Source organism: Dysidea avara, chromosome 6 (genome assembly GCF_963678975.1).
Source record: "Dysidea avara chromosome 6, odDysAvar1.4, whole genome shotgun sequence".
Lineage (NCBI taxonomy): Eukaryota > Metazoa > Porifera > Demospongiae > Dictyoceratida > Dysideidae > Dysidea > Dysidea avara.
The window spans coordinates 10,942,416-10,956,938 of record NC_089277.1 but is presented as its reverse complement, the minus strand read 5'-3'; the positions used below and the strand labels follow the sequence as shown (position 1 = coordinate 10,956,938).

Here is a 14,523-nt window from a genome sequence, read left to right as displayed (position 1 = left end):
TATAGTACAGTTTTATTGATTAGTTCACGTGTGTGCCACATGACTAGAAAAGCCAGAGTGATATCTGATTTGTGATACAGCAAGACCTCCATGTACAAACAGCTTGGCTGTACAAAATGATGTGTCCATGAAACTAAAAGTAACTGACAACTAATAGGATAAATATCTGGTGAGGCCAAGAAATGAATGTTAATACTGGCAAGAGTTCATAATATACTTTTTATATTATGAACTCTTGATACTGGAAACTAACTATAGTTTACAAATGTTTGGACCTTTATCATTGACTCGTGTTCTAATTAATTCCCTGTATCTCTAATAATTGGCTAATAATTTGGCCACTTTTTTCTCCTCTACAATGACTATTGACAAAGCACCAAATTACTAGCCAATTAGAGTTAAAGGAAATTAATTAGGAATGCAGCCACACGCATGAAAGGACCAAAGTTACATAAATTATAGTTAACCGCCAATATTAACATTCATTTCTTGGCCTCACCAGATTTTAGTTTCATGGACACATCTTTTTTGTATGGCAAAGCTGTTTAATATTATTGTATCATAATCAGAAAATGTGTAAGACAATCCTATGGGGATGTACTCTAAAAAAACAAGATAAAAGCACTTTAGACATTAAGTTAAATGGTCTTGATAAAGAGGTGGTCTTTGCTAGGAGGTAAAAGAGGTGAGTGCTTATCAAATTACCTCTCCATTTCACAATTCCAGCATACTATTTCACTGAATCCTGGCAGACATGCACCCTGTATCTAGTACATGCATACAAACATGCACCATCACAGATAACACAGGTAACACATGTAATTTATTATATGTCGGTTGTCCAATGCTATAGCTACATTGTACAAAGCACACATGAACTATAGCTACATGTGTGAACGGAGTTTGGAAAAATGATTCAAATTGCACATTAGAAGTTTTGAGATAAACAATTTTAAAGAATTCAGGCAAGTCAGCATAACTCATCAAGGATAGCAAGTATGTGTATGAAATTTACCCAAAAATTGCAATACCTTTCAGACCACTCCCATGCAGTACTTGTAGAGTTTCCTGCCAAATATGATAGAAAATCTGAGCAGTTGGACAAGTGAAGTATTATCACAAGTGCTGGGCAAGAGATAGACTTCAAAATAGAGGCAAACCACAATTGAAGTCCAGACACAAGATTACATGATTTTATGGTAACACTAGCACCAAGTTACAGGTATATGTTGTAATAATTCACTTCATCAAATATTACGATCGTTTCCAGGACTCAACATCTGATCAGAGATAATTTTGATGAATGTAAAATAAGATCATGTGATCCACAAAGTTTTCTATTACCTATAGGAATTCTGTCACCCAAAGTGCATCCTTCGTGTTTTGTTTAAACTTGACAGAGCATTGTATTTGTTGTTTTTGTTTCACTGTTTTATACTTACATAGTCTTTAATTGATTATTGACAATTTTACACTATTGTCAGGGGCATAACCAGGTTTTCAATCCAAAACTCTAATCATATTATTTGTATAATCCTGGGACACAGCTATGTATAGTTCATATTCACTTGGACCTTCTTTAATGCCAATAACTTGCCAATAAGCTATGAATTTCAAAATTGTACTATTAGGAAGCCCATGAAAATCGGCACAATTGGGCACCAAAATGAAGCTGTAAAAATTCTGCTGTACTTTGGTATTGGAATCCTGTTTGATTGGATAGTGTTGTGAATATATTAGTGGTAAACCCAAGGAAGCCAGATAATGCTTTTCCAATCGACAGTTAGTGTATTATGGTTACAAAATACGTAGCTGTCTACCCACTGGTTGATCTAATTTATGAAGTCTTTTCAGCTATAGGAAATCCAAGTGAACACAAACCCATTATTGATAGTGGGATGAATCTAGTAATGAAAATGGATGATGACTTGTAAACAACCAAAGCATATAATATTTTGCTACAATATAGTGTATCGAGAATGTGTCTTGTACACTTTCGTAAGTACATAATATAAATACAGGATCAAGGACTATTGTATTCACATCATAATGACTAAAGCACTACATGTGGACTATCAGTAAAAGTTCATATTCAGCTTTTCATGTATCACCACATTATAATGCTGCACTCAATGAAGACCCCAAAATTTAACACTCTACATCATTTTCTACATTGATAAATCTGTTAGTAGCTACTTAGATATTTACATGAATGCCCTATTACAGTACAGGAAATTGTGGAGTTCTTGCAATTTTTAAATTTAAGCACATGCATACATTTGTCACAATGGCTACTTTAACTATATAACTTGCCAATTTTTGTTTCTTCTGATGTCCTGAAGAACGACCACTATCCAAAATAGATGTTTGGTTACTTGGAGTGCTCAAATAGTAAACAAAACTTGATTGTTTTCTTGATCCAAGTGTGCATGCACTTAAATTGTAATGATGCATGAACTCCACAAATCCCTGTATACTTGACTGCTTTATTAAAGTATTGGTGACTGCAGTATCTTGGGTTTATATCCTCTCTGTATGTAGGTCCTTCCCTGAGAGATGAAAATGTAAATTTTGTGTTACTATAAACTGTTGTGCTGCATTGCATGTTGATGCTGTTACTCATTCACTTTTGTGCTGCCAAACTGGTGTTAGCTAGTTCATGTTACAAATCCAAATTTCGAAGGGCTTTTCTGAAACCCTTGGGAATCCCCTCCCTACACCCTAGACTATGGGTGGGAGAGTTGACAGCTAAAAACGGAATTGCATTTGAATAATTACAATAACACTCCTAACCAATAGGGTGACATAGGGTGTATTTGTTGTGCTCATGTTTCTGGTTTTTGTCACATTATGGCTTAGATGGATTACATTACACAAAATTAAAGCATCACATTTGCTTATGGGTAGGTACTTCACCCCTCTGTATTTTGACATTACATAAGTCATGTGTACCACTCAGTGCTTAAACATTTCCACAAGTCATCAAGTTTATTGTAACCTCATACATGCACTACATATGAATGAACATAGACACCACCCTGCTGAAAAATAAGTTTTGAAAAATCTTGCAGTGTAGATTGGCATTGTAAGCATTTTTCATGTTTTTAGCATAACGCTTAGGCAATCCTTCAAACTGCAAATGGCTTCTGGGAGTCGCACCCTCTGAAATTCTACTCTACATCACAGTCATACAACAATAGTCATGCTATGTCCTACTCCTGTATGTAGGTCAGGTCTACAATCATCACTGACTATATATTATGTGACTTTATATATAGTTGTGATGTCTATCATATCTTGACCTTAAAATTTAATGGAACAGATAATTGTCAAGCAAATTTCAGAGTGTCCATAACAACAGTTTCCATTGTTAATAGCTATGGTAAACCATTCACACCACAGGTAGCTATATCCAACAGAATGAAAATCATTGTGTACATATTAACATATCAGTTGAACTGTGGTGACCATAGAAATAGCTCTTGTATGATTTTAGCCACCTCCCTTCCACAGAATCAAGTGCCACTGTTTCATCAACACCTTTCAGTTCACCAGACCATCAATGTCATAGTCTAGCATAGACTGCATAGTGTATAGTGAAATCTTTTGTTAATAAAAGTTTAATGATAACTCTAACAAATCACTACACATGTGTATATAATATTGCATGCAAAGCACACATGAAATACATTTAATATTACACCTATAAGTGACACAAAATCAGCTTAAGCACCTTATAAGGAGCTTAACAAAGTCAGAAGTCTCTGATGTACACATTGAAATAATCCTCCCTGTATCAGTATATACATCACATGTATGTAACAATATGGTATGTGGCTGATACTTGCAAGTCATCACTTATATAGCTTTGGGATGTCTTACATCCACTTTTATTTTCATTTATGACTCTGTGTCATAATCCAGGTAGTCCAGTGAAGTAATCTAAAGTGGTTGGGTGTAATCTAATGTACATTTGTAGAGTTAATCCATAGCTACATCTTACAAATAATGAAACAGTTTTGTTAACCTTACTGTAACTAATTTGAGAACACATGTAATTATGTATGACGTAAATATGTTGTGTGCTTATGTGTTTCTTTTTTCTGTCTTTAACTTTGGAGGTTTAAGTAGTTTGGATTTCCTCTTCCCCTGAAAACTTCTCCAGTTACCAACTCTGTCATCACGACCAGCCTATATACAATGATGACATTGCAATATAACAACACAGAGAAACATCTAAATGTACATAAAAGAGATCATATTTGTGGCAAGCTTATATATAGAATAGTTTGATTACAGAAATTCTCAGATGTGACACTGTATTGACATAACACCATTGGGGACTCTTATAGCAATGGCACATATTATACAGTGTGCATATCACTTTAGCATGGGTGTTCAAAGGCGACGCTCAGTCACATGTTACCTGAGCAATATCATGGGAATGTGGATTGCTCATGGCTTTGATGCCCAACCAGTGTAAAGATATGATACACTTTGACTCTTTATCATACAGTACGATAGTACTGTATAGTAGGGACCACAAAGGAGTAGACATCGCCCACGAAATAATATCACCTGAAAACCAACCTCAATTTTCCCAGACGATGATGAAGCAGTATTGGTTAGGTAAAACTAAGCCCAAAAAAACTTTCAGATCGACCCGAAACGCTTTCAACAAGTTGTTACGGAATTTTACAATTTTTTTATTCAATGGAATTTTTTACTGACTGACTGACTGCCTGATGCCTTCAGACAAGCGTAACTCGATAACGGCTAAGGCTATGGGCTTGATTTTTCACTGTTTGATGTTGCTTCGGCCCGACAGGTGCCTTTTGGCATACAGCAGTACGTACAATGCATTCTTCATGGACTTACCAGTGTCTTCTTTTGTGTCCCATTCATCTTTGCTGACAGTGAAGTGTCGATTTGGCGATAGCACGTGATGGCTTCCCTTCATAACGGAAATCGTCTGTATTTTTCATAGTGGCTAATTTGAAAGTAGAGGTGCTCTCAAACAGTTCTTGATTCGTACTGCTGTGTAATGGGTTGAACATAGCCAACAACGAAGCATAATGGATACTTCACTTTTCAGACGATAATTAATATAATTAGGGTGCATGGCACGATTTCTTTCTATTGGTATGCGTGGATTGCAGAGGTGCTTTACGAACAGTTCTTGATTTGAAATGTTGTGCAATGGGTCAGGGCCAGAGCCCACAGTCCAGCCAATCACCAGCTACTTGATTTTAGTGAAAAGATCAAGATACTCTAATAGAGCAGTCACCAAAATATACTCTAATAGAACAGTCATCGTAATACTCTAATAAAGCATTCAGTACTTATAGTCTAAGCCATGACATATGTGTTAACTGTCTTAAAATACCCAGTGAGTCATCTGCATGGCACACTGTATTGAGCTAATTGATCATACACGTCATGCATTAACATGCAGTTACAATCTAAAACTAAACTTTCATGTTGAGAAATTTTTGTATACATCATGAAAACAAAATTAGCTACTAGCTATAATAGTCAGATATGAAACTCAATTAATTGGTAATGTAGCACAAAATTACCATTGATGTTAACAAAAAGAAGAGACTTTGCATAGCCTCCAGATACCATTTCAGAGTATCTATTTTCAAAAGTTTCACTGGGGGAGCATGCCCACTGACCCCTCTAGCTTAGCATGCTATGTGTACTTATAGCACATGCAGTTAAGTAACACACCAAAGCAGATAATGTCTGATTTACAGATCATATTAGATCAATAAAAACTGAGTAGTGTGCATGACTATGACCTTTATTGCAGCCCATGGATGGCCAGACCACTCAAAATCTATGGGCTCCAGTCCTGCAATGGGTTGAACATAGCTGGCAACGAAGCGTAATGGATAGTTCACTTTTCAGACAATAAGGGGCTGGGCATTTCAGATGTGGTATGCATGGGTTCACTAGTCATAATAATAATAAAAAAAGTTAACAAACAAGTACATGAAAAAATTTGGAATTTTCAACTAGAGTAGGGACTATAGCACATTGATAACTCAAGCACAGTAGGGATATAACACTTCTTATTGTTTTACTGTGATTTAATATCATGGACTAGTAGTCCAACTTGTTTCAGTACTTTTTATCGATGTGCTATGGTCCCTACTCTAGTTGAAAATTTAAATTTTTTTGTGTACTTGTATTAAGTGACATGGAGCATTAAATTGTGGGTTTTGGTTTACAGGTTAGGATAGGCTCAGTGTAGTTACTGGTTGATATTCTAAGACAAATAATCAGTTAAATAATCGTTTGGGCAATGCATGAATGTTTATTTCTACCGACCACATATCAGCCATTGAGCAGACCACAGAATGACACAAACAGTACAACTAGATTTATGTAAATAGGTGAGTAACTTACAGTCCTACTGTAAGTACTTAATTTAATGTATTAACTTACTTACTGTCCCAATAACAATGTTAGTAGCTTAAAGTAGTACAAAACGGTAAAACTAAACACTAGATCATACAATTGCAACTTTTCTGGTGTTGTGTGTGGAAGCATAATGACATATCAATAACACTCTACTGCTGTATCAACTGAGTCTCTGGCCTATGTGATATTTCAAGGGACATGGTCGCCATGCTATCATTTTATAAGTGCAGCTAGACCATTAATGAGTGCATCTAGATCATTAAGGAGTATGGTGATCGTGCTCTATTTTCAGTGGCAAACCTACGTATCACACAGCTACAGGTATCTACTGGGTCTACACTACCTCTTACAGTAGTACAAGTGCTTCAAATAATTTTGCAGTATCTAAATACACTCTTTAAGAAAAGTGTAACTATGGAAAACTAATGCCTTGATATATGGCTCAGTTGCATCAAGATGACGGCCAGCATGAGTGAAAGTAAAAGGAAAGGAGAGCAGACACTTGTTGTAACCATAAACATTTCAGATGTGAGCTAGGTGTTGTGGCATAAAATGGTGACTGTACAATTCAGCATTTAGCCTCTAGCCTTGCAAATGTGGTCAGTGAAGTGAGCAGACTAAAACTTGGATTTTGGTAATTTAAAAGTAAAAAATTAAAATTAAAAAAAAAATCTGTGGGTTTACTTGCTTTAGAAATACTAAAACTCTTGTTGCACAATAATTTGTATGATGAAGTTTGGTGGCAGTATTTTGGGGGACCATTTAGTTCTAGGGGGTAGTAATAACTCATAGAAGAAAATCAGAAGGATAACACTTTGACTATAATCTGTGTGTAAAGCATACTGACGTATGAACAACGTTCTAACAGCCATTACCCACGCTATTAAAACCACTATCAATCATCAGACACTGATGTATAAAAGAAACAGGATGAGTGCTATGTAGTTCTTTCACCTATCACTTACACCACGAGTGACAACTGTGTCGGGTTTGCTGATATATACATGCTTAGCCCTCGGGCATGCGGCCCTCATGCTTTGGGTGCATATATCAACAAAATCCCTCAAAGCCATGGTATACATTAAATATGAGATAAATACGCACACACAAACAGTATACTGACATCCCATTCCTGTTTCCATTCCTTCTCCTTCTTGATGGCATCGATCTGTTTCTGCTCCTCATCAAGTTGACGTTTCCTACAGATAACATAAGAACACATTTAATTACATTTGATAAACTACTCCACAATGGAACCTCATGAAGACCACCTTGTGTTTTGATAACTATAACCCATGGCTGAGTTGGGTGCAGAGCAGATTATAATGGTTGGCCATCAGACATTTATTGACAAATTAGCTTGAAGACAGCCCAATTACCAACTGAACCGGTCAAGAATGGCTGACTACTTTTCCCTAAAAAATACACTGATAGAACATTCAGCTACTCTAATAGAGCAGTCAAAGTGCTTCTAAAATAGTGTACCTAAAGGGGAAATTGTGTTGTGCTTTTGTCCTTCCTTTACTGACTATTGTGATGTTGTGTGGTCACCTTCGTCTGTACAGTACTTTAAAAAGTTTGAACGTATTCATTCTAAGTTTTGTTCGTTGATTCCAGCTATACAAAGGTTTTAGAATTTTCCTGAAGGGCATGCTGCCACATCCCAAAGCTTGGCATCCCACACCCACTAACATAGCTGCTTTGCACATGCATTGTCATACAATGTCAGATCATGTCAGATCAACTTTTGACTTTGATCTGACATAATGTCAGATCAACGAAAGTGCTAGTTATAATCTGCTCTGGTTGGGTGTGTAATATATAATTCAATAGAAACCTTCCAATGACCAAATACAGCACTCTCTGTGAAACCCGGCCATTACCCTACATCTCACTACAACAAGTTAGTCATACAAGAAAGGTGGCCTTCACTGTATATAAAGTATACAACTTATCATCTACAGGAGAGCATGGACCAACAAAAGCTATGAAAACAGTATTGTTGTCAATAAGTTTACCTGTCTCTTTCCTCAGCCTTTTCCATTTCCTTCTTTTTAATCTCAATATCAGCAAACAACTTTGTGATCAACTTCTTCAGTTGTTTAGAATACTATAAGGAAAATCACACCATCACATAACTAGTGTATGTCATATCCTACAGTAGTAGTCAATTACAATATATGATGTGACCCTCACCTCCTCAGGCATGTCTTCCTCTATCAAGTCCTTGCCTTTCTTTTTAGCCTCCTTACGTTTCTCTATTATCTGTCACAATATAGAAACATAACTGGTAAAACAGCTTGATAATCAGGACACATGTTTATGCATTTGTATTAGGGTAAATACATTTAGACCCCTGAGATCAGGACACCTTACTACTAAGGACACTTTGATACAATGATCAGGACACTTGTCAATGGTCACACTTGTACAAGTACGTTATAAGAATTTTCAATTCAAGTATGGACCATCACAGTATTATACAGTACGTAAATACTGTTTAGTAGGGTTCCTCCTAAAGTGACATACACCACTAAAAATGCTGCATATAAACACCATCATAGAAATATCATATGACATCATCAATAAAAAAAAGAAAATACTTACCAAGAGCTGCATTTTGAGCGCTGAACTAGTGTTAAGGGTAGTTAAACAAAAACAGATAGTAAAATACGTTTCCAGTGTACGTGAGTGTGGCTTAAACTGACCTTACTGATAAATTAGAGTGGCTCCACACATGCTTTACAAACAGTATCAAACATTCCTGACATTAAGTGGATGTGGCTAACAAAAGACGCTGGACTTCTGCAAGCCCTGTAAAACAACTGTCAAATGGTACAGTTGTACTGTTTAAGTAGGAATCCAGGTGAAATTTTTGCGCACCACCCAAAATTCCACCTTTAAAAATCATCCTGGAAATATCTTACGATACAAAAATTACCTTTACGGAATAGTACTAGTCCATATAATACATTAAATACAACAAAAAAAACTTACAGGTGGCCGGATACAGAATTTTAAAAAATCGCCAAAAACTTGAATTTTAGACTGACTGCCTGACTGACTGACCACAGTCGCAAGCCTAGAGGCCAAATGAAGCAGTGCAAGGCCACCATTGTATGCCACAATAACAAACTCACCAGTGAGATGTGCCTTTTGGGGTTCAGACGAGTGTGTACCCTCTGCGCCTTGTCTTTTCTTTTATCTTCCATCAGGCTGCTTGTCTTCCTCAACCATATCGAGGCATTAATTTTCCATAGCAACACTTTCTTTAAGCAGCATAATAGATGCCACAAGATTATTTAAGGTGCTTAGACGACGCTTGTGTACGGAGGCATAGATTATATATTCCTTACTTATATAATCTAGATTATATATTCCTTACTTATATAATCTATGACATAGGCTACTGTACGGAAGTACCGGTACTAGATAGCTTTCACGATACGTCACAAGATCACACCCATTCTTTATCCTACGCATTATCGATCTATCGGTTGAAATCACGATGGCACACTAGCTGTATTTCAGTGACCACACACCTTCAATTTGGAAGGCTGACTCAAGATACTCTATAATTGATCGAAACCACACACCCTTTTGGGCAAGCGCACATCTTTGCAGGCTGACTCCAGATACTCTAATACAGCAGTCATCCTAATAGAACAGTCACACGTTTTATAGCTAGCTGTATGCCTTAGCTAACAAAAACCTAAACAAACTAGTATATGAAAAATCATAAATTTAAAAATGAAGTAGGAATCCAAGCGATAAAAAGTAGTGAAACAAGAGATGAACAATGGTAGCTATTACAGCATAGCTCGGTGGGAAATCCCTACTAGTTTGGCATTGAACATACCATGCCAAAGTAGGGATTTCCCACCGAGCTATGCTGTAATAGCTACCATTGGTCTGCTTGGATTCCTATTCATTTTTAAATTTATAATTTTTCATATATTAATTAGTGGGTATGACTCCATGTAAGCCTGTCCTGCAGACAGCAATGTATGTGGATTCGTGCATACCTACTAGTACAGACTTCAATACTACTGAAAAATGAGCATGGCTGAATGGTGTGGCTCCGCATATGCCTACAGACACTAATCTCGATAAGTAGGCATGGCTCATGAAAGAAGCTGGGCTGTAGCAGGATGACATATTAGCAAACTAATTAATTCATTTCACATGTAATCCAATTCAGATCAGACTAAAATAATCAAGTCAGAACCAGGATTACCCAGACAAAACGTGACTCGGTTGACCTGGATGACCCGACCCTGTAGGTTCAAGCCTAAGAATGCCATCAGAGTGGCCTACAACTTCAAAGGATAGAATGGCACCAGACATTATCATTTCACACCTGAATGTGCACCATGACTATCAATTACTAAAAGCTAAGTAGTCATTCCACTTCATTTTCAGTTACTGTATCTTCCATCCATTACACAGTGTTACAATCAAAGGACAGTATAAGAAAAGCCTCTGAAATCAATCTGGTTACTACAGAAATTACATAGACAATTTCTGCAATAGTCAGCACATTATGTACTACCCACAAATCAACGGTAGTGGAGAAAGAAATAGGACACAAAGGAGGACAAAGGTAAGTTCAGGATGTACCCATTGTAACTGCTGCAGTTGGGCACATCTTGGGTCTATAAGTGATGACAAACAGTGAATGAGTTATGCTTAGCCGAAGACATCATTTAGCAGTTGACCAGTGAATTTGTCTCAATGTTTAATATACAATCTTACATTTTACAGTTTACACAAAAATACACACCTTTGTTTCCAGCTGGGAGCGAGCCTCTTCCACTATGGCCTCACAGTATTTTACTTGTTCTTCATCTTCAAACAATTTGTAGGCCTTGTTGACAGCTGTAATGTACATATAACACTTTAACCACTAGGAACTATATACCATTGGGACTACTAATTTTGTGTAATTGCCTGTTGTGCTTTAGAGCAGTACTATAAACTCTTCCCTTTTATGGTAAAGTTGCTTTATTAGAATAAAATATCTGTGACCGTTCTATTAGGATATTTACTTCCAAATGCAATGGCTAATAAATACAACACAGACTCTAGCTGCAATATCAAACAGTACGGTAGTAGGGTTCACCCGTAAAGTGACAGGCACTGCTAAAAGTACCATGTCTAAAAACCATCATAGAAACACCATACGCAACAAAACTCACCTTTATGGAATAACCTTAGTGTATATCCAGCATTAAAAACTCACAGGTGGCAGGATATTAACCCTTAAGCCCGCACAATCCAGAAAACTGGATTTAAACTTAAGACGCATGCCTTGCACAAAGCACTGTAACTTTCGAAGCGTCCATCCCATGGTTATGCAATTTACGTCATTCTACTTATGATGTAACAAGGATTAAAATGATACCTAGGGTTTGCCCTAATACTAAATGGTGAGGCTAAAACTTGCCGTGAAAATAACTTTTCAGTAAGGAAACAGGCAAACCCTTTACATATCTTTACAAAATGGTAGATAACTCAATGATAGTTGCTCCTATCACTCTGCAACAACTTTTCATTCGATTCCTCGTGAAATTTTCTATCAGGCCATATATGACTCATGAGTAAACCCACAATCGAAATTAAAAGACATGGCAAGAATTTTGAAACACAAACACACGACTCATCGCTGTTTATCACTTCATAACAAGTAAGCCACTGTAGTTACAGTGTTCATTTAACCTTCTCCAAGTAGTCCAGTTAACACACTTTTAATCTATGTTTATTTGTAGGCTGTAAGAATTAAGTTACCCCACCTAGTGTCACCATGCGTGCCCATATTGTGTGAACACGCATTTCCTAAAAGTTCTCTCCTAAAAGTTCTCTTAATATATATTGAATTTTTAAAAATCATCAAAACTTGTATTTTTGTCTGCCTGCCTCACTCCCTGTCTGATCACAGTTGCAATGCTAGAGGCCAAACGGAGCAACACACAGCCACCATTCCATGTTACAATAACAAACTCACTGGTGACATGTGGTTCTGACAAGTCTGCATTTATTTAGTTATATGTCATCTTCTTCATGCAAGGAACCATACTGACATGTTAATTTTCTACATCAACACTTTCCTTAGAGGAGCACATTTAGATGTTACAAGTAATAGTTGTAACATGGGCATGAGGGCATACATATCAGGCAAAGCCCAAATGCCCATGTTACAGCTAATATGTAACACTTATTAGGCTAATAGCCTGTTCAATCACCCAAGCCAATACGAGTGCAGCCACCGAATGTATTATATATATGCATACCTAAAATTTTTGATTATGGGTCAGCAGCTAGTACGTTCTGGTTATGATAAACGCTTATGATAAACGGACATACCCTATAGCTAGAGATATCATGGAGAATTTCCGTTGCGCGAGTTTAATGTTTTAATCAGTGCTATTGAATCGTTTATGGGAAAACTACGCAGTTCACTAAAGGCCTAGACAGGTAAGCTTGCTTGTAGAGTGGTTACTCCGTGCAGAGTGTTAGCATGCGTGTCCGATGGGGGCGTGTCCGTATTTGAAAACGTGTGGAAACAATCGAATGTTTTCACCTTAACCCAACGTTTTTCAACTTGTAGGATGGCGAGGATAACAAAACACTCTCCATCTGAGTGGTTTTCATAGCGAAATACATGGAGTGTTGATCGATCCCCACAATCGATTTCAGCATCAACGTCTATACAATCACTGCCCAGTTGTAGACCGGCTACATTTCGTATGTAGCCCGGCTAACTGGGCTAAATATGAAATGTAGCCAAGGCGGCTTCTTTGGTCTGAGGTGTGAAAGTGTTACACAACTATTTGAACACTGCAGGTGGAGTAGATACATGTAACCGCACTTATAAAATGACTGCTGATCTGACCACACCCCTAAACGATCAGAACATGTGCCTCACATTTAAATAACCATAAGTGTACTCTGTGAACACGCCTCTAGCTGTAATTTACTAGACATGGCAAACCACACCCCTTACTCTAATACGTAGCTCATTTGAGACAAGCAGAGAGATTGAGATATTCTAATAAAGCAGTCACAGCCACACATGTATAACATAGCTATGCTATAAAAAGTTAACAAACTAGTACAATAAAATTATTATTTCGTAGTAATAGCCATCATCATGCATATTTCTTGTTTAGTACTTTTTGTCACTGGAACCCTAGTTCATTTTAAATTAATAAATTTTACAGATGTTAAAAAATGTAACACATGCACACTATAGCACTCATACTGAACACACAAACAAACAAACACACACAACACACATGCACACACACACTACACACACGCACAGCCACACACACTATACTACACACACACACACACACACACACACACACACACACACACACACACACACACACACTATACTACACACAGACTACACTACACACACACACGCACTACACTACACTACACTATGCACAGCCATACACACTATACTACACGCAGACTACACTACAAGCACTACACGCATGCATGCACACATGCACGCAACTACACACACACACTGCACTACACACACACCCACTACACAAACGCACTACACTACACTACTATATACACACACACACGCACGCACGCACGCACACACACACACACACTACATACCATCAAATGCTTTCTGTGCTCTATCCACATCACCAGGGTTCTTATCAGGATGAACTAACATTGACAACTACATAGATACAATAACATATCAGAGGTCATGACATATACTATACATGACTGTTAACAAACATACACTATGTATGACCCTTAGCCTTATAGAGGTCACATGACCTCCTCTACAAATAGTTGAGGACAGATCAGTACATGGTACACAGCAGGATGGCTTGTATGGGTACCATCATGTCTACTAGTAAACTAACTGTCTACAATAACTGTTGACCAGCTAATAACAACACAGACTAGTGGTCACCATATAAGATAGGAACATACCATCAGTGATAATGTGTAGGTGTTGTGTAGTGTTTATATAGTGGAAACATGTTGTGTGGTATGGAGGGAAAACTTTGGCAGGTAAATGTAAGCAACAAAAATTTGCCTCCTCCCATTGTTAGC

The 14,523-nt window shown here is 37.3% G+C and overlaps 1 protein-coding gene across 2 annotated transcripts in view; it reads right to left on the bottom strand.

Annotated features, from left to right (window-relative positions):
* Window positions 1-3,816: 3,816 nt before the first annotated feature.
* Window positions 3,817-14,523, bottom strand: part of LOC136258921 (dnaJ homolog subfamily C member 8-like) — a 110,723-nt gene continuing 100,016 nt past the window's right edge. Inside the window, exons 4-9 of one of the 2 annotated variants that reach the window (XM_066052310.1) lie at window positions 14,071-14,137; window positions 11,213-11,307; window positions 8,626-8,694; window positions 8,448-8,539; window positions 7,553-7,628; window positions 3,817-4,191 (exon numbers count right to left, since the gene is read on the bottom strand). In XM_066052310.1, coding sequence (XP_065908382.1) covers window positions 4,087-4,191; window positions 7,553-7,628; window positions 8,448-8,539; window positions 8,626-8,694; window positions 11,213-11,307; window positions 14,071-14,137 — 504 coding nt within the window. In that variant the 3' untranslated portion in view covers window positions 3,817-4,086. The remainder of the gene's footprint in view (window positions 4,192-7,552; window positions 7,629-8,447; window positions 8,540-8,625; window positions 8,695-11,212; window positions 11,308-14,070; window positions 14,138-14,523) is intronic. The other variant, XM_066052311.1, reaches the window with a different exon arrangement.